The sequence below is a fragment of the Mixophyes fleayi genome, chromosome 1 (assembly GCF_038048845.1).
Source record: "Mixophyes fleayi isolate aMixFle1 chromosome 1, aMixFle1.hap1, whole genome shotgun sequence".
NCBI lineage: Eukaryota > Metazoa > Chordata > Amphibia > Anura > Limnodynastidae > Mixophyes > Mixophyes fleayi.
In genome coordinates this window covers 413,339,146-413,358,865 of record NC_134402.1, presented here as the reverse complement: position 1 = coordinate 413,358,865, position 19,720 = coordinate 413,339,146, and the positions used below count along the sequence as shown (strand labels likewise).

Below are 19,720 nucleotides of genomic sequence, written 5' to 3'. Positions count from 1 at the left end.
TGTGATGCCATGCTGTGAAACCTAATAGTGCCAGAAAACTAGAACACATTTTGGACTTTGTTACATGCCCTTCTTCTTCCACTGCACTGTAATAACCCTCCCCCCTTCCAGAACTCTGCACTCTAAGGGCCTGAGTCATTAAGGAGAGTAAAGCATAAAAAAAGGAGTAACATTTGCACCTGGGCAAAACCATGTTGCATTGGAGGGGGAGGTAAATTTAAAATGTGAGGCAGATTTATAGTTTGGGTAGGGCATGTCCTAGATCAACTTTATATTTCAATGTAATAATAAAGCTAGCAAGTATTTGTGTGCTAGATGAAAAAACAGCCAGTATTTAACTTATGTACAAAATAATAAACTGATTTGCACCCCTTACATTGTAACATGGTTTGTCCCAGAGAACAGTTACTCCTTTGCTTGCCTTAATGACTCAGGCCCTAAGTCTATACATCAGAGTTCTGAAAACCTGGTGGATGAGCCAGAAATATGCTGCCCTCCACCATATATGTCTATGCTCAGTACAGTGACGTTACGATTCCTGGCTTGAATATTACAGAGTGTGTTACTCTCTGTTCACTAGTGGTGCAAGTAGTAAGAGGAATGGAAAGGATCAGAATTCCTTAGGAAGATATTAAAGGAATTAAGGGTTTATAATAGATCTGGCTTGGATCAAGAGATAACTCTAAATGTATAGGTTGTAAGCCATGCTCTATATAGGTTAGTAAGCATGTACTTGATTGTCTGTATATAAAGTTAAAAAGAATACTATGCAAAAAGAGGATCCATGAGTTTAAGTTATGTAGGTGGAGTTGCAGCAGTGGAGCCCAAGGCTCTTTAGCTATTATTGTCGTAGATTTGTAAGGCACCACAGCGCTCTGCAGCGCCATTCAGTAGGGAAAACCGGACATACAAAGCAGACAAGATAAATGTGGACATGAAAACAAAGGGTATGGAGGACCCTGCTCATTACAGAGCTTACATTCTACGTGAAAGAGGGCACAGCTGAAACAAGAGGAGCGTTTGTGGCTTAGAGTGGAGATTGGGATAGCTGTGAAGGCGAGTACGATCAAGGATAAAGTAAGCTTTATAAAAATAAAATAAAAATAAAGATGTGTTTTTAGAGAACGTCTAAAGATTTGAAGGCTGATTAGGCGTGATAGAGAATTCCATAAGTGGGGAGCAGCACAGAAGTATTGTAGGCGGGAGGTCAGAGGTAGATCTAAGAGGGCAGGAGGGAGGGAATTTTGATATGAGATGTATGAAGGGGTGTGGTTTAGGGGTTTGTAGGTAAGGGTGAGTAATTGGAATTGGGTTCTGGAGGACACAGGGAGCCAGTATCGGGATTTGCAAAATGGTGCAGCAGATGTGAAGTGGTGAGGGAAGAAAATCAGTCTTGCAGCAGCACTTAGGATGGATTGAAGTTGGATATATGGGTTTCAGAAATGCCAGATAGCGGGGGGTTGCAGTAGTCAAGATGGGAGATGATGAGAGAATGGATAAGAGTTTTGGTAGCATGTTGAATAAGAAAACGGCGTATTCTGGCAATATTTTTAAGGTGGAATCGACAGGACTGGGAGAGAGTCTGGTGTGGGGAATAAAGCAGAGGGAGGAGTCGAGTGTGACACCAAGGCAGCGGACTTGGGAGACTAATGAAATTGTGGTGTTAAGAGTGAGGGAGATTTGAGGTGAGGTGGTGATTCTGGCAGGAAGGAAGATAATAAGCTCTGTTTTTGATATGTTGAGCTTTAGGTAGCGTTGAGACATCCATGTGGAGCTAGCTGAAAGTTAGTTGGTTATACAAGATCGTACAGAAGGGAGAGGTCAGGGGGAAGAGATGTAGATTTGGGTGTCATGAGTTAGGACTCACACACGTTTTATTCAAAAACATTTTCAAACATTTTCTCTAGGAATATTAAATGCGACTTGACACCAATACTCCAAAGCACAATGGCAAAGGTTAGCTATGCCACTGGGGTGCCCCACGAAAGGGATAGTAGGCAGAACTTAAATGACCTTTTATTACTGTGTTGAGCATGTGCATTACCATCTCTGACTACAATTCTACAAACAGGGGCACTACCCAATGGTTAAAATGGGCATGCACAATGTTATAGGCACAATGGACAGGTAGGAAAAACACTGTGGGGCCTCATTTTGCAGCTTTGTAAATGACCCTCATAAGTTAATGCAGATGCTTGCAAGAAACTCATTAAAATAAAGTGCTCAAGTACTCAGCTTAACTCTTGTATTAGCTTTATGTCTTTGCATGCTCTTCTTTAGCTCTGAAAATGGACGATGTTAATTATTTACCTTCCAAACTTTCTTGTTCATCGGACGTATAAACATCCAGCTGACTCTGCTGTCTTAAGAACTGGATGACTGCATACACCAAACGCTTGATGGAGGACATATTTTCAGCTGACCGGCAATATCTAAATCACTGTAACAAGGACAGAATTAAGCTCCGTCAAACTCTCTCTGCACCAAACATTATGATAAAAACACATGGAATTCATGCCTTGGGGTACTATAAAACAGTCTAGAAGTAACTGGTTGAGGAACATGAAAACTTGACTGCAGATAGAAACACAGAAGTCTTTTTAGTCAACTGGTCACATCTTACTGTATCTTATTGGGTTTCACATTGCTCTAGGATAGTATCACTCATCCTTTTTTTCCCCCATTGCATTTTCATGAGCAAAAATAATGTTTTCGTTCTTTTAAATAGTGTTTTGTTGCCGACTACTTAAATTCTGCCTTTAAATATTGCTGCCTAATAGGATTAGTGTTGAATTTTAGTGAATAGGACATCACATATCCCTCTTGCAATACTAATGATTGTGACAAAGACAACAACAAATACTTGAGAATTAAGCAGGGCAAGAAGAGAGCCTCCTTGGGCTGTATAACTAACTTGGGTAAGGGCCCAGACATGCGGTTCTCACCTCCCAGGCCTTCTGCTCTGCTCTCTATGGAGCCTATTCTGAGTATACACTGTCCAGCGCATACATCGTTCAGAAGAGGTCTCCGCTCTATTTTCAGAGGGCACCGCTGGGCCTCCCTCATGCCCCTTAGTCGTTGTACCCCCAGCACCCCCTATTGTTGTGCCCCTGGAGTTAGGACTCATACAGAGGTTTTATTTGAAAAACATTTAAACACAATTTCTCTTGACGCCTATACTCCAATGCACAATGGCAAAGATTGGCTTTGTGTCAACTTGAACGTTGCTTACAGAAGCATTGATACAATGGAGTTCTACGGGAATGCTCATTAAGTGCATAGTACATCATGCTGCAGAGAAACCTTAAGGAACTGGCTGGGCAGGGCGCCTCTTCCTCCTTGGGCTCTTCACATATTGGGCATCATTGGGCATCCTTGGGCCCATTCCAGTTCTCTAAAATGTTTCTCATAGGCTGCCGGGCAAAGTGCCCATCCCGACCAGCTGCAACATTAAAAAAAAAAAAAAAAAAAAAAAAAAAAAAAAAAAAAATCAAAAAAAAAAATCGGTATCAACACATTCATTCCCCGACCCTCTGGTAACACATCCTCATGCGAATCTCCTACCCTTCTTCACACACTCTGCTCCTCAGTAGGATAGGCCTGGATTTTGTACACCTTTGCCCTAAAGGAAATTGGCCCCACAAAGTTTGAGCTCCTATTCCCTTTCAGTCAAACAGCTTTGTTCCGAATAGTTAATAGTAATAAGCAAAAATAGATTACATACTATTGTGGAACATTAAGTCCCAGAAAGACCTAGCAGCCATTGACTGGAACTACAAATGCCAGCATGCTCATAGATACCAGCACATATTGGAGTGTGGAACTACATGCACCAGCATGCTCTGGCAGCCAGGGCCTGCTGGAATATGTAGTTCCTGTGTACTATGAAAAAGCAAAACACAGTCAGCGGTTTAAAAACAATTTAGTTAAAATAATTAGAATAAAAAAAAACCACACCTCTCATTTGGCTTTTTATTACATTCCTGAATGCAAAGGAAAGTGGTCTATAGAGGAAAAAAGAAAGATGCCAAAAACACATCAACACAATTTTGTCCATACAGGGCCCCCCAATGTGAAATAACATATTCAGTTGACCTGGAAGAGTCTATATACCTGCTTCAGCCAATCAAAGTGGAATTCCCACACCCCAGCAAATGAAATTCTAGTTGCTTTGATTGGTTGGATCCCTTATTCATTTTCGTTGAGACTCCGCTAGGAGCAAGTTGCATCCGTCTACTATGGGATTTTTCTTTTATTTCCTTTTGCAATACTTAAAAAAAGAATAATATTTGGTTTTGTTTTTGGCTTTGGCAGTGTTTTTATATTAACAACAAGTGCAAGTGTGTTTTTTTCCCCCATTCCAGTGGCCCTGGCTACCAGGGCGTGCCAACGCTTGTAGTTCCACAATAGTATGAAATCTTTCTTGACTTATAACTATTACACGGACAACCACTGCACAAGGGACTAGTTGCTGTCCCTTAGTGGCTTCAGCACTGTGCTGACCAGGCTGGGACTGATTCACATTGTAACAGAGGGACCCCCGCTGCAGACCTTCCTGTAACAGTGTGAGCAAAATGTGATGATGGATACTGCTGATGGAGGGGGACTCCACTCTACGTAATCCATTGCACAAGTGGTAATCAGCCTAGGCTATAGCATTGGCCATTCATTTGGAGAGGGGGGGGAGGAAATACTGTTTATTAAAACTATTTTTGTTAAATTTTGCTTAACACTACGGATACGACAGCATCGAACTAAGACGTTGATGATGCTAACAAGTATATCTTTATTCTGGCCGCATCTATAAGCCGGAGCGTATCTTAAACCCTGGCACTGATTCAGGCATTGCATGGGGAAATATTGTACTGGGAAGCATCACTGTGGTGCAGTTTTGTTTTGAGCAAAGATTTCTTAAAGTATGCATTACTATCATTTAAGAGATATATAAAAGTTCAACATGGGGGCAGGGGCACTGATTACATGACACAGAAAATTAAAGCATAAAAAGTACATTCTAAGTGTGCATCACGATATAGATATAGATATATATATCTCCATATCCATCCTAGTCGAGTTATAATGGATTTAAAAAGGAGGTGAACATTCTACCTGGAAACATTGCTACAAGATGACAAAATCCAACAGTCTCCGTTACCTTCCATTCCCTGAAATGCTTTGTGCAATTTCTATTGAATGTTTTACTATCCATGCATCCTAAAGTGATTTATTGACAATTACCTTCAATTTTATGCTCTTTGTCACCGCACATTCAACCCATTATCATTCCTCATTTCACACCCCAGATGTACACATTTTATATTCACCTTGGTTTACTAAAAAAACCAAAAAACCATACACAACAACTTTGCTCTCTTTCTAGTGATTATGTATAACAATATACTCCTTCTGTCACTCATGATTAGAGTTCTCCCATCTACGTTCCCTCCGGATTGCCACAGTGGCCCCAACTAAATTCCCAGATACATTTATGTTTTACATTATATCTACATAAACATTTACATACAATGATTTCCATTCACAGGGTGCCTAGTAGGATGACAAATAGTAGGGTATTGGACTTTAAAAAAAAGAGGCCCATCCTGCCTGGGATCCAATTTTTTGGGTATACAAGTTGTGCTTATTAGCATGTTCGTAAGTTTTGCCATGTGGAAGCTTATGTTGCAAATGTTTTACCTTGAAATTGTACCCTAAAGGAGCTAGAGTTATCCAGGCATCGCCTTTAGCCCAATACTAAACCGACCATTACCAGGGCCATCTTTTCCATTGGGCATGATGGGCAGCTGCCCGGGGGCCCCACGGGCAAGGGGGCCCCATAGGCACGACTTTTAATGAGAATAAATAATCCTGCAAAAAAAAAACTACAAGGGTCACTGAGCAAGTACATCTATCTCTATATATCTATATCTATATCTGTATCTGTATATATCTATATCTATGGGCCCCGGTGCACTGCTTTGCCCGGGGGCCCATAATGTTGTTAAGATGGCCCTGACCATTACCACTTCATACAGTGTGATTATGTGCTTAGCAGTTAGCTAATTTCTACTAGAAATGCCAGTTGGTCCATAATGTGACTTTTACCCAAAAACCCACCAAAGGTTAAACTGGGCGGAAACCAGAGTGATTATCCCATTGTGTCTGGCATAGCGGTACCCATTGTGTTGGTTTCCTATCTCCAGACTGTGCAGAGCCAGCCACAGCAAGGGTCACAGAATACATGAGGAACAAGACAAACTCTTTTCCAACCCAGAATACAAGTGAGCACCAGTCAACATGTAATCAAATGCCCTCTCAGTACATGCCACCATGGGAACTGAGCTGGGCATAAAAGTGGACAGTTTCTGGGAATTAATTACAATTAAAACATGTAACATTTCAGAATATCAAAATGTATTCTGTGTATAAGCTGTAACATGACAAACCTAGATAATGGGTGTAGCTGCATCAGCAGAGTAAGTCTCCAAGCTGCATGTACAGAAATTTCAATGAATCGCTGACCACATTTGTAAGTGGACAGATGACATTGGTTAATAGTGATATAGAGCAGCAAGTCTCTTTATCAGATTTGTAGATTCACACCCTGTGATATCTATTGAAAAGTCATTTAGAATTAAAGAAATGATAATGACCAATGATTAATATAGCATCTTTTCTATGGTTAGTTTCTGCATTTATTAGATGCAGTAACAATCTATAAACCACCGATGAAACTGATCATTAAATAATTAAATTTTACTCATTTGTGGTTTCTGGTCATTATATTACTGCAAATCTGTGAACCTATAAATACTTTGTTTAAACACATCCAGGATGTTTTGGGTGATCTCAGGGCTGGTATCTGGTTGGCATGGGGAAAAAAAAAAAGTCTTTAGAGCACCCAGTTTCTTGTGTTGCCCACTGAAACTACTCAGCTGTGAAAGAGTAGGAGAGATCCCACTTTCTAATATCAAGAATCAGATAAGCATCTTTTCTCTCTTTTCTGTGACATCAATAATAAAATGATGCCTTAGAATATAAACTACTAGTTTACAAGACAAGGCACCAAGCTCTGAACACACATGAGATTTCACTAACGAGCCAAGTCTAACTGAGCAAGTTTAAGTTTCAAAGTATCTTAGGGTCTTTGGTCCACAGGACAGCCACCTCCACCAGCTAATTTGCAAAATAGCAAGATAGAGTGGGAGAAACATTCTATTTCCCCCCATGTAAAATAACTGCTGTTTGAGCAACAGCCTTATTAAGATAGATTGAGTTACGATTCTGATTGTGTTTTACTAGGCTGTATATTTTGACATATAAATAATAATTATTCAGACATACAATTGTTTCATTCTATGTAAACCTCTTGTTTTAAAATCTGCATTACTTATTTTCTGCCTTAGTTGTATTAGTTTCCTAATTTCCATTCAGACTTCCACAGTCTGCATGAGATACAGCATTGCTTTTCTTTCTCCATTGATGCATTAGGTTCCTCTAACACAGACTCACTCACATTAGTGTAAATTATATATAACTCCCTGATGGGAAGAGCACTGTAAAGCAAGAAGCCTATGTTCAAACAGAGATGAAGTAATATGTAGGAGACACAAACCAGCAACATACAATCAAATTAGCAATCTGCCCTGACCCACAGACAGGTGCTTAACTAGCCACAAAAAAAAAAACCAACAAAAAAAAAACAGTGTTTAGCAAACATCATCATCATCATCATCAGTTATTTATATAGCGCCAACATATTCCGTAGCGCTTTACAATTGGGGAGCAAACACTTCTGTTCCCTTAAATTTAAGGGTCGATAAGTCAGATATAAATAAAAACATTTTTTTTAATATATGTATGTTTAGTAAAACAATCCATATATAAGCACATAATATAAATATAAATGTAGCAGTTGGAGATGACTGCACTTTAGATCTGCACTGCACCCTACTTCCCACATTCTCCCAAATGTAAATCCCTTTGTATTTGTGGAGGCAGTGGGGTATTACTGATTAGCACTGAGGAGTGTATTTCGCACCAGAGAGGCTTATTTTGGTGAGCTGCTGGAGTGACATCTTATATCTGCTGCTGGTTTCAGATACTTTCAACTGGCATTAGGCTCCTCTTCTGTGCAAGGAAGAAAGATACTCTGTACAAGTCAAGTTAATGCTCAACTGCCCTATTCTGTAAGTAAGATGGGTGCAGTTCACTTGTCCTATTCTGTACATGAAAGAGGTACAGCAGAATTGCCATATTCTGTGCACAAAGAGATACAACTCCTCTGCCCTATTCTGTACTAGGAAGACAGGTACAACACAAATGTCCTATTCTGTTCAAAATTACTGATACAGCCCAACTACCCTATTCCATGCAGGAGCAACAGTCTTTGTTTAGATGGTGCCGAGCAGTGCCACAAAGGTTCCTCTCACTTGATACAAGGGGGGGTATATTTACTAAAATGCAGGTGTCACAGAGCCGAGTTTGGAATAGGCCTCAAAGCCCCACTCTGGTTAGACTTACCCCTAGAGAGGTGCAGAGTCTAACGGTAGAAAGGTATTGACCAGGGATCTCTGCAAGGGAATATGGACTTAGCTGCTCTCTAGCCATAGGTCGCGGTCCTCTAAGGGGGATTAGAGCAGGGCGAGATGGAACCGTGGAGTGGAGCAGGACTACTGGACGATAAATACAGAGGTTCAGGTGAATGGCAGTGAACCGAAACATTGAGGTCTTTAAAAAGCAGATAGCTGAGAACATGACTGATTATGAGGTACGAGGTTCCTGCAACAATACCGCAGGTCTTGATCATGGAACAGGTAACACAGGAAACCAACTGAGAGGTGGTGAACTGCAGAGAACTGATGCACTGAGATCCCTGGAAAGCAAATGGCTTGAGGATGGGACAGATGATGAGGCACAAGGTTCTTGCAATAATACCACAGGTAATGATCGTGGAACATGTAACTAGAGATGGACGGGCTCGGTTTCCTTGAAACCGAACCCACCTGAACTTTGGGGCTCCGAGTACCGAGCATAGTCGGCTCGGTACTCTCGCGCCTATTCGGATTCCAAAACGAGGCAAAACATCATTGTAACGTCATCAGATCTCGCAAGTTTTGGAATCAATAAATACTCGCTTCCACAGCGATCTAGCTCCATTTGAGAGAGGGACAGAGGAGGGTTAGGTCACAGTATAGAGCAGGCAAAGTGATAGAGTAGAAATAGGAGGGTGGGTATTTTTCTGAATTTGCACTACAAAGTGTTTGGGGTCTCATATACACCCTTATAAGAGAGATTAATTTTCCGAGTGCTGAAATCCTAATATAGCACTGTATTTTTTTGAATTTGCACTACAAAGTGTAGGGTCTAATATACACCCAAAGACGAGTGCTCAATTGCTAAGAGTCAGTGATTAAGAGGAAGACAAACAGGCTTATCTGTAGAATTTGCAGGCAAATTCTACTGCGTTATATAGGTAACACCCAAAGAGAAGAGCTCCATTGCTAATTGTACATGCTGAAATAGAAATGATAGACCTGCCTGGCTTGGTCAAAATCGGCAGTTACATTTTATTGTACCATAGCTCACTCTGAAAGAGGAGAGGTGGCAGGGTTCAGTGCAAATCTTCTTCAAACAATACTAATTCATCCACGCTGGAATCCACCATCATAGAAGTCTGTGTACATTGATGTAATTGCCAATAATGGCCTTCCTCATGGAATTTGTAGTTCATTTTATGGGAGAGCTGTCACGATTTTTGGGCAATTCTTTTACAGCAGAGCAAATGTCAAAATGTTGTGCTGACTCATCTGCATCACCACTGGGTGTCTTGGGAAAGCTAAGTTTTTTCCAAGAAGCAGTTGCCAGAGAAACTGAAGGAGTAGACATCACCACAAGATGTTGATAGCTCTTGGATCCTGGCAAAGCAAATTAAGTACTTAATCTACAATTACAATATAATTAGCAGATTTACTTGTTTTATTTCATCCGTAAAATTTTTCTAGCTGCTTCTCAAAAAGTATAATTAAGGCAATCACTTGACTCAAGCTAACCGTGTCTACACTCTCTTCACAGGTGACTACTTCGCTGGACTAAAGTACATTCCCCTCAAATGCTAGTCTTCTTGCAGCTGCTGCATTCTCCTACATGCTGTTGCAGAATCCCAAAAAATTACCCTAAATTTTTCGGGACACAAACAGCATCCCCTGCATGTCATTGTCATTTTTAAAAGTTCTGTAACACCAAGTTGATTGTGTGAGCAAAACAAGAAATGTGATGGAATTCCCCTCTGCTGCAATGCTCTAACAATATTGGTGTCGTTATCAGAAATCACATATCCTTAGGAGAGTCCAAGCAGGATTAGCTATATTGCAATGACATCCCTTACTTTTTGTAACAGATTGTCAGCATGTCCTACATGCTGTTGGAGAATGGTGGTAAAGTCCAGTAATTGTGCTGCTCTGTACAGGGCAGATGAGAGTTATAAGTTATGTTAGCTCACATCAGTCCCCATCCCATTTAACTTTGCCTTGATTACAGGTGTTTTTTTAATTTACCAAGGAAGATTGTGTTTTTTCACATTTTGGTTTCCTTCACTTTAAAAACACTATGCACCTCAGTCTTTAACACAGGCTTTAGCAGATGACGTACAGGCATTCCTATCATCAGGACTGGTGCCAGCAGCTGCTTTGTGCTCCTGGTCTGTTCTCGACTCATGTGAATCCATATCGATGGCACAGTACAATGTCACTACACTTTAAAGAACACTGCCAGGCCTATTAATATTGCTATGGCAGAATACGAGGGCAGACTTTGAAAAATAAATTCAAGGCCGATTACTTCTGTTGAAGCACTGAACACTGACAACTATTTGGGGGTGAGCTATTGCACAGTCTTTCGGGCAAAAGTATATGAAAATCATATTGTGACCTGTGAGGTGCTAAACATTGACTGGAAATGACTGGAAATTAGTGTTATTGAGGTTAATAATAATGTAGGTACAAAATAATAGCTAAATTATGTGATTCTAGCTGTCATTTTGTAGAATGCACTAAATAAATGAAAGCTACAATCTGATTGGTTGCTATAGGCAACATCTCCAGTTTGTCAAACCCACAGTTTAGTAAATATACCCCAAGGTCTTTTTTTTATGGTCCATCCCATCGCTGGAACCATGCCTTACTCAATCCAGGCTGTTACACACTGGTGATCTCTCACAGCCTTCGGCTTCCCACCACTGATTCTTGTGCATCCACATTCTACTTCTCCCTCCCACTCAAGTCCTCCCTTTGCCTTGACCTGCTTGCTGCACCTGATCCAGCCCAGTGGTGGATCCAGGTGGGGGCTTGCTTTCGGCGGCTGCACACTATGAGCAGGCCATTCGGCATAGGCAGGGAGAGTGTGCTGCCCGGCTGCTCTGATTGTGCTGCCCAACTGCTCCGATTGTGTTTTAAACACAATCATAGCAGCTAGGCAGCACACCCTCCCTGCCTGTCTCTGCCGAATGGCCTGCTCATAGTGTGCAGCCGCAGGCAGCCTTAACAAAAAGGAGGCGGGGACTAAATAGCCCCCCCTACAATACAATTCTAGATCCACCCTTGATCCAGCCTCCTCACCAGACTGACCTGCTTCTTCAATTCCTGACTTCTGCTGACTGAGCGTAACTCTGCTGTAGCCAGGCAATCACTCAATAGGGGCTGCCACTCTCCGGCGATACTTCACAGCCTCCTCCTCCTTCTGCACTTACCAGCAGGCATAACCTGTCTCTGATCCTGGTGGGCCTGCCCATTTACTATATATATTTTTGGCCATTATGCCTTCCACTCCAGTGGCGTAACTATACATTTTGGTGCCCTGGGCGAGACAGGGCACCGGCGCCCCCCATCTAAGGAGGGGGAGGAGGGAGGGGGAGGAGAGAGAGATTAACTTACCAGAGTTTGATGCTTGTCCTTAACTTCCGCCGTGGAACGCTTATGCGTTCCACTGACAGGAAGTCCGGCATTTGGAACGCAAGTTTGCGTTCCAAATGCCGAACTTTCTGTCAGTGGAACGCACGTGCGTTCCACGACGGAAGTTAAGGAGTGAAGCATCAAACTCTGGTTAGTTAATCTCTCCCTCTCTCTCTCTCTTCTTCAGCCCTTAAGCAGAACTTAAGGGCTAAAAGTATGAAGGCAGGTAGCGGGCGGGTGCTGCGCCCACTTGGCTTTGTTCCTTGGGCTACGGCACCGCCCGCACCACCCTCGTTACGGCCCTGTTCCATACACTAACCTTCAACATCCAGCTTAATTACCTTGTAGCATTTTAGAACGATTAATGGAGTGCTGTGATTGGCAGAGCAAGATTTCAATAGGATCTCAAGACTACAAAATGCTTTTGATAAAATTGCCGCCCACATAGAAACGTGTTCCAAATAATGGGTTGTGTTGGATCGGATTATTTGTCACATTCAGATTAACATGGTTAATATGGATTGTAGGATCCTAAATAATAGTGCATCTCATTCCATGAGATTAGAGAGCTTATTAAATCCTCTTCAGAAGACTTTCAATCTGGAGCTGGGACAATTGTGTTCCTAAAAGGAGTTCTCTCTACACCGGTCAAAGTCTTTTTTTAATTATATTGCTGTTGAATAGCTGAAATTACCACCAGCCTGTAACGGGAAGCCGAGCCTGAGACTCAGACCCCATCCCAAGTGAGTTCCTGCTAAATGGTAAACCACTTGGGGTGTTACACCACCTCCCCCCCTTATCAGTACCTGGGCTTAGAGCCTTTATCTCCTTGGTATTGCAGATTGGTGCGTGTGGTGCCACCGCAACTGGACTGTGCAGATTTGAAACAAGGTATACAGCTATAATATACTGCTGGGAAATTCCCCGACTGAAAACCACTGAGCTGCTAGAAAACATGGACAGGGAAAAACCACAAACTAAAAAAATCCCCTAACTGCAGCCAGCGGTCTATGGCGGTTAAGAAATAAGAGCCACCTCCTAATAAACAAATATACTGCAGCCTTCCATCACCCAGTATACCCACTACTACTTCACTATTATTATTCCTTCTTTTCTACACACTGCAAATTGGAAGATTGTTACAGAACCTGTTTTGCAATATTTAAAGCTGTAAAGTGTTACCACATAAAACTGTAAATAACTGAGAAAAGAGGAACAGAGGTAGCGGGAAAAATAAGAAAACCCATTAACCCCTGATAACAAAAATCCAGGACCATCACTGATTCCCCCTAGATTAATCACGCATAGGTCTGATACTAGAGGTTCTTAGCGCTCGGACAAACTCAAATTTTTCTCCTTAACTACAACATAGGACGTCCGACTTCTGTACAAGCAGCAAATAAGTGTAGTTTTGAGCGGTTTAATGTGAACAAAATATTTATTACATTGTTCAACTCCAGTCCATCTTTGGGCCCTTGTTTTTTTTTTTTTTTTATCATAGAGAGGATTCAAGAGAGGAAAGATCACAATCCCCATCTGTGAAGAATGTGCCCCTAAAAACCACAACATCTTATTTCATAAGGAAATTAAATAAATGTGACTAGTGAAGCATTCTGAGGTACAACACTTTGAAAGCAGAGATAACTTCTATTGGGGAGAGAATACCCAACGTGGTGGAAAAGGTTGATCATGCCAACACAAAGTGGAATTGGAATCGGATCTACACCAAATACGTCAATATATATCTCAACTCCAAAAAAAGTCAGGAAGACCAAGACAACAGAGCGGTCCTGGTTTAAGATATAATTCCAGGTTGGAGATTCTATTGTTTCTGGTATTCCACTTATTCCTAAGAAACTAGTTACTCTACTTTTCCCTGGAGCTTCTGAGGACCATTTGCTACTGAACTGCACGCATCAGGCACTTTGCCCAAGATCTCAAGACCTATCTCAACCAAGACATGTAATCCTCAGAATATAATCCTATAATGTTAAGGACCCTCAGGGGTAATGTAATACAGCAGAATGTGGTTTGGTACATCATTTGTTTTTCTTACGGATTTGTACTAAACAGCTAAAGAGACAAAGGGCTAGATTTACTAAGCTGCGGGTTTGAAAAAGTGGGGATGTTGCCTATAGCAACCAATCAGATTCTAGCTGTCATTTTGTAGAAGATACTAAATAAATGAAAGCTAGAATCTGATTGGTTGCTATAGGCAACATCCCCACTTTTTCAAACCCGCAGCTTAGTAAATGTAGCCCAAAGACTCATATAGAACTGTTTATGTAGTTTACAGATTAGGGTTGCTTAAGATGGTAAAGTTAGTTAAATATACAGATATTTTATTGAAGGTAACTTTAACATGTGATGTTAACATGTTTGCTATTACGCTCCTTCTTTGCTACCTCAAAGATAGTTACCAACAAGCAAATAGCTAATTTGTAGTTTAAGGGGGATTCAATTCGGCGCAAGTTGCCTCGCAAATAATTTATACACGTTGAATGCGGACAGCGCCGTTCAGTAGGGAAAATAGGACATACATAAAACAAGGACATACAAGGCAGACAAGATAAATCGTAGACATGAAAACAAAAGGTATAAAGGACCCTACTCATTAGAGAGCTTACATTCTACGTGGAAGAGGGCACAGCTGAAACAAGAGGAGCGTTTATGGCTTAGAGTGGAGATTGAGATAGTTATGGTCAAAAGTGAGCTAGCATCTAGAGACTACACATTCATCATCATCACCATTTATTTATATAGCGCCACTAATTCCGCAGCGCTGTACAGAGAAATCATTCACATCAGTTCCTGCCCCATTGGAGCCTACAGTCTAAATTCACACACACACACACACACACACACACACACACTCACGTCAATTTGATAGCAGCCAATTAACCTACTGGTATGTTTTTTGTTTTTTTTTCCTCAATATTTTTATTGAACATTTTTAAAGATATATGGGGTACAGAAAAAAAAGGGGGGGGGGGAAGAGAAGAATACAAACAAAGGGGAGCACATAGGGTGTCCCCGCGCAGGGGGAAAGGAATCACTCGATTAACATAAGGCACACTATATAAACAATGTACAATTAACATTTAGTGTTAAAGGAAAAAAAAAAATGATACAGCAAAACATATCAACCTTCATTTTGACCTCCACAAGATGTTTCTACCATGGAAGGGGTATCGGGGGGGTTGGAATTGCTCGACAGGCTGGGGGGATTCTATGAGGGCCGCTGGAGAGTGAGCTGCTGGGAAGTCGGGAGTCTCTTGAGGAGCCCCAGGGCCATCTGTGATGTATTCATGCCACCTAAACCATCTCATGATGGGGGCTGATGCAGATGAGGAATAGGGGGTATCTATTGTTTCCATCTCAAAACTATATTGTATCTTAGAGATGATTCGGGTAGTGGTTGGGGGGCCTGAGACTTCCAGTTTTGTGCTATTGCTGCTCTAGCAGCTGTCAATATATAGCCCAAGAGGTAGCGGTCGTGCTTCGGAATGGAAGTCGGGTAGACATGGAGAAGAGCCAGGGCTGGGTCTAGGGCAACCGGAGTCTTTAAGACAGTTGAGATCAGAGCAAATACCTCACCCCACAGCGGCTGAATCACTGGGCAAGCCCAGAAAACATGGAAAATATCGGCTATTTGGGTACATTGGCGCCAGCAAAATTTTGATTGACTTTGCCAGAACCTGTGTAACCGCTCCGGGGTAAGGTACAGCTGGTTGAGAAGTTTGACCTGCATCTCTGTATGGTTAATGCATTTGGACATACGGTAGGAAGTTATATAAATTCTTTCCCATTGTTGCTCAGTGAGCCTTAGGTTCACATCCGATTCCCACTGGGTTTGTGCAGGAGTTTTAGCAGGGGGAATCAGAGAGTACATGTAGTGATACCAAAACGTTATTCCACCTCTACCACTACCCTTTGTCAGTCTGTTTATGACAGACGATGGGAGCGAAATAAGAGAGTAGGGGGTCCTAGAGACAGTTCTGACCCAATGTCGGATTTGCAAGTATCTATATGTTTCTGAGGATGGCAAGTTGTAGCGATCTTGAAGCTGAGAGAAGGAAAGAAAAAGGTCTTGGGCAAACAAATCTGATACTGAAGAAATCCCTCTGGCTTTCCAAACAGCAAGGTTTAGATCTGAGATGAGTTGACCCACTGCCTGGAGAGAGAGAGATTACGAGATGGGAGTACAAAGTTGGCATGCAACCCAATGATTCTATCCCATACCTGCATGGCATCCGAGATGGACCGTAACCTGTACTGCTGGTATGTTTTTGGAGTGTGGGAGGAAACCCAAGCAAACACGGGGAGACCATACAAACTCCACACAGATAAGGCCATGGTCGGGAATTGAACTCATGACTCCAGTGCTGTGAGGCAGAAGTGCTGCCCACATTCTATTCTTCAGCCACAACCTCACCTTAAAACTAGATGCAGCACATGTTCAGCCAACAGTTGCGTCAGACCAAAACCCTATTACAGCAGGTCTCTGTGATCTTACACCTCAAACCTCATCCCATGACCTTGCGCTCTAAAAAACCTCTTTACATGATAAAGACTATCAATTTTTTAAAGACTATTAAATTTTTTTTACCAAGTACTTTGAACTAAATAATCTCCCCGACATTTCTCCCACAAATCTTTGGGCTGCTTGCTAATGTCCTCAAGAAAAAAAATTAGATAAGCCTATCGATTGATCACAATTACGCATTTAATTGCACAATTTAAATTCACTTGTATTTTTTTATATTTTTTTTATATATACTACACAATCTGGCGCCATTCTTTGTTTGTTTGCTCATAGATTTCACTTAATCTGACAAACAACAGGATCACAAAGATTTAGGCTCGGTGGGAGAAGACAGATCTGAATCTTCAAACGATCTGGAAAGAGCATCAGCACTAGAATTCTTGGTACCTGGTCGGAACAAATAAGTGGAAGTCGCTCAATCAATTTATAGGCTCATAGCAGGCGCTTGAAAGGAAGGGGTTATCCTAAAAGGAACAAACACACAGAAAGATCCCCCAGCACCTGGGGGACCTGGACGGAACTTCAGAACCAAATGGGAACGAAAGAAAAGGGACCAACGAGCCTGGCAAGGATTGAAACATTGCGCTGTTTGTAAGTACATCAGGTGCTTGTGGTCCGTAAGAACATTAACAGGATGAAAGGCCCGCCCCTTACAGGAGATGACGCCATTCCCTAAAAGCAATCTTGATGGCTAGAAGCTCTTCATCTCCAATGCTATAATTTATCTCTCTTCGTTGTTCCATTTTAACTCTGAAGCTAAGGTCCAAAATTGTAATGCATATTGATGCACTGTGAGTGATCCTTGGTGGAGGGCCAGGAGACTAGAAGTGGCAGAAGACACAGCCAGATTTGTCGAAATTTGAAGAGCACATTGGTTTAAAAAACCTTGCACACTTCTTAGGATCGCAAAGACCCCTGGAAGAATCAATATTGAGAGAAGTTGATACGGAAGAGGAGGCTGAAGTGTTTGGAGCAGCCTGATGGGTAACCAGAGAACCCTGAAAGAAATTCAAACAAGAGACCACTCCCTGGATGCACTGTAATAACTGCACGTCACATGTCGAACTTGCTAACCCAACGCCCAGGGACCAGCGTGCTCACCTGCACACGCTCCCTGAGCATCCTGTCGGCTCTGTGGCGTGGCATGGCATCTTCTCCTGACACCATCAGTCTGCTTTCCTGGACTGCGCATGTGTAGACCCAGCTTTTATCAACTCCTCCCCTCATCGGGAAACTAATATTTAAGGCACCTGTTTCACAGGTAAGGTGCCTATTCTTTGAGTCAGATCTCTCTAGTACTCAGACGTGGGTCTGTTTGCTCTCCTGCTCCACACCTGCCGCAGACTATCACTCCTTGTCTCCAGCAACTCTGCAGACCATCAGGCCTTCCTCAGTCTCTATTGGATCATCACTTTTTTCCCAGCCTCTGGGCTCTCTACTGGTCTCGAGTAGCATTCAGAGGACAGTGACCTGTAGGGCAGAGGCCACAAAGTCCATACCTCCTTACGGGGGGGTCCCTGGAGAAACCCATCTGCCTCATTAGACTCTGTACATCTGGGCTGAATAGCGCCTAGTCAGACAGGCTACAAGGATCCAATTACCATAGTGACTGTGACACTGCACTTGATTGAATTCTTGTTGTCAACAGGCTGAGCCAAATGGAGTAGGAGATCACGTGCAGAACTTTACCGTGTCCATCCATAATGTGGCCAGAGTATATGGTCACAAATCGAATTCCGGCTAAGACTACTTGCTAGTATTGGCGCGACTGAACTAGGAGGCGCGGAGTCCAACACACTCCTGGTATTCACCAGGGACCCCCGTAAGGAGGTATGGGCTTAGCGGTAAGGGATGTGTAGGTCGCGGTTCTCCAAGACAGTCATTAACTAAATAGTCAGTGAACCAAGAATAGTCTGGAAAGAAGGTACAACTGGAGAATCCAAATCAGGGAAGCCAAAGTTAACACCAGGAGAGTATGTCAGAAACCAAAACGAAATCCAAGGGTAGTCAGAGCCAAAGCCAATTCAGTAATCAGAAATACACGGGAGCTGCAACAGGAGGTAGCAGATAGTAATCTGGATGCTGGGGCAGAGGGGGAGGCCACAGGGCCCTGATTGGTTCGGCAGTCCATGCCATCACTGACCACCGAACCAAGTTGAGCTCAAAGCATCTCATGGCCTAGCAACAGGAAGTGCGCTACTGTGCATGCACCAGGAGAGGTTGCTAGGCAACGGGACACTCCTGATGGGGAATGTGCAGAAACAATGACCATTTAAACAAAGAATTAAGAAAAAGATTGTTTGATGTAAATAACACTTATCTATCAGTATGCTTATTAATAATAATAACAATAATTTTGTATACATTTTGTAATCTAGCACCTTAGGTTTTTCATTGTTTAGCATAATTAGACAGGCCCCATAATAAAATTGTGTATAGAGAAGGGTAGCGACAAATCACTAGACTGGAGGACCCCCATTGGCTCTTCGGAACATATGCCGGTACCAGTGTATGTACAGTGGAGGCCCTAAATAGGGCTCTACAATACATGCTCAGGATAGTAGAGCAGTGACCTCTGTAGCAGATGGACACATATTACCACATCACCCAGGTCCCTCTTAACAACATTTTGGGCCCCCGGGCAAAGCAGTGCACCGGGGCCCCTATACATACATACATATATATATATATATATATATATATATAAAAAAAGGGATTATATATATGGGCCCTGCAACCCAGGGGGGCCCGTCGGAGGCAGCACAAAAAAAAAAACCTGGAAAAAAAAAAAAAAAGAAAATACTTAATTTGCGGTCAGCTGGCGATCCGGCTCCCTCCCTGGTCTCCTCCTCTGTCGCGCTCTGCAATGGATGTCGGGCGGGCGTGATGACGTCACGCCCAACATGCACTGCGAGCACCGCATGGAGGAGGAGACCAGGGAGGGAGCCGGATCGCCAGCTGACCGCAAGGTATTTTCTTTTTTTTTTTTCCAGGTTTGGTTTTTTTTGTGCTGCCTCCGACGGGCCCCCCTGGGCTGCAGGGCCCCCGGGCACCTGCCCATTGTGCCCAATGGGAAAGAAGGCCCTGACGTCACCCTCACCGCCTTGCAGTATAGCAGTAGTATATACTGCTCCGGCAGTACTTATGCTCCTGCCCACTGATATTTGTAGCTACAACCTGCTTTTTCCTTTTCAGGAAAACTAGAGGGGGAGCTGGCTCAAACCACCTT

At 42.5% G+C, this 19,720-nt stretch overlaps 1 protein-coding gene across 2 annotated transcripts in view; it reads right to left on the bottom strand.

Annotated features, from left to right (window-relative positions):
• Positions 1 to 19,720, bottom strand: part of SGTB (small glutamine rich tetratricopeptide repeat co-chaperone beta) — a 55,520-nt gene that overhangs the window by 31,507 nt on the left and 4,293 nt on the right. For both annotated transcript variants that reach the window (XM_075182771.1, XM_075182781.1), the window contains exon 2: positions 2,311 to 2,440. In XM_075182771.1, coding sequence (XP_075038872.1) covers positions 2,311 to 2,410 — 100 coding nt within the window. In that variant the 5' untranslated portion in view covers positions 2,411 to 2,440. The remainder of the gene's footprint in view (positions 1 to 2,310; positions 2,441 to 19,720) is intronic.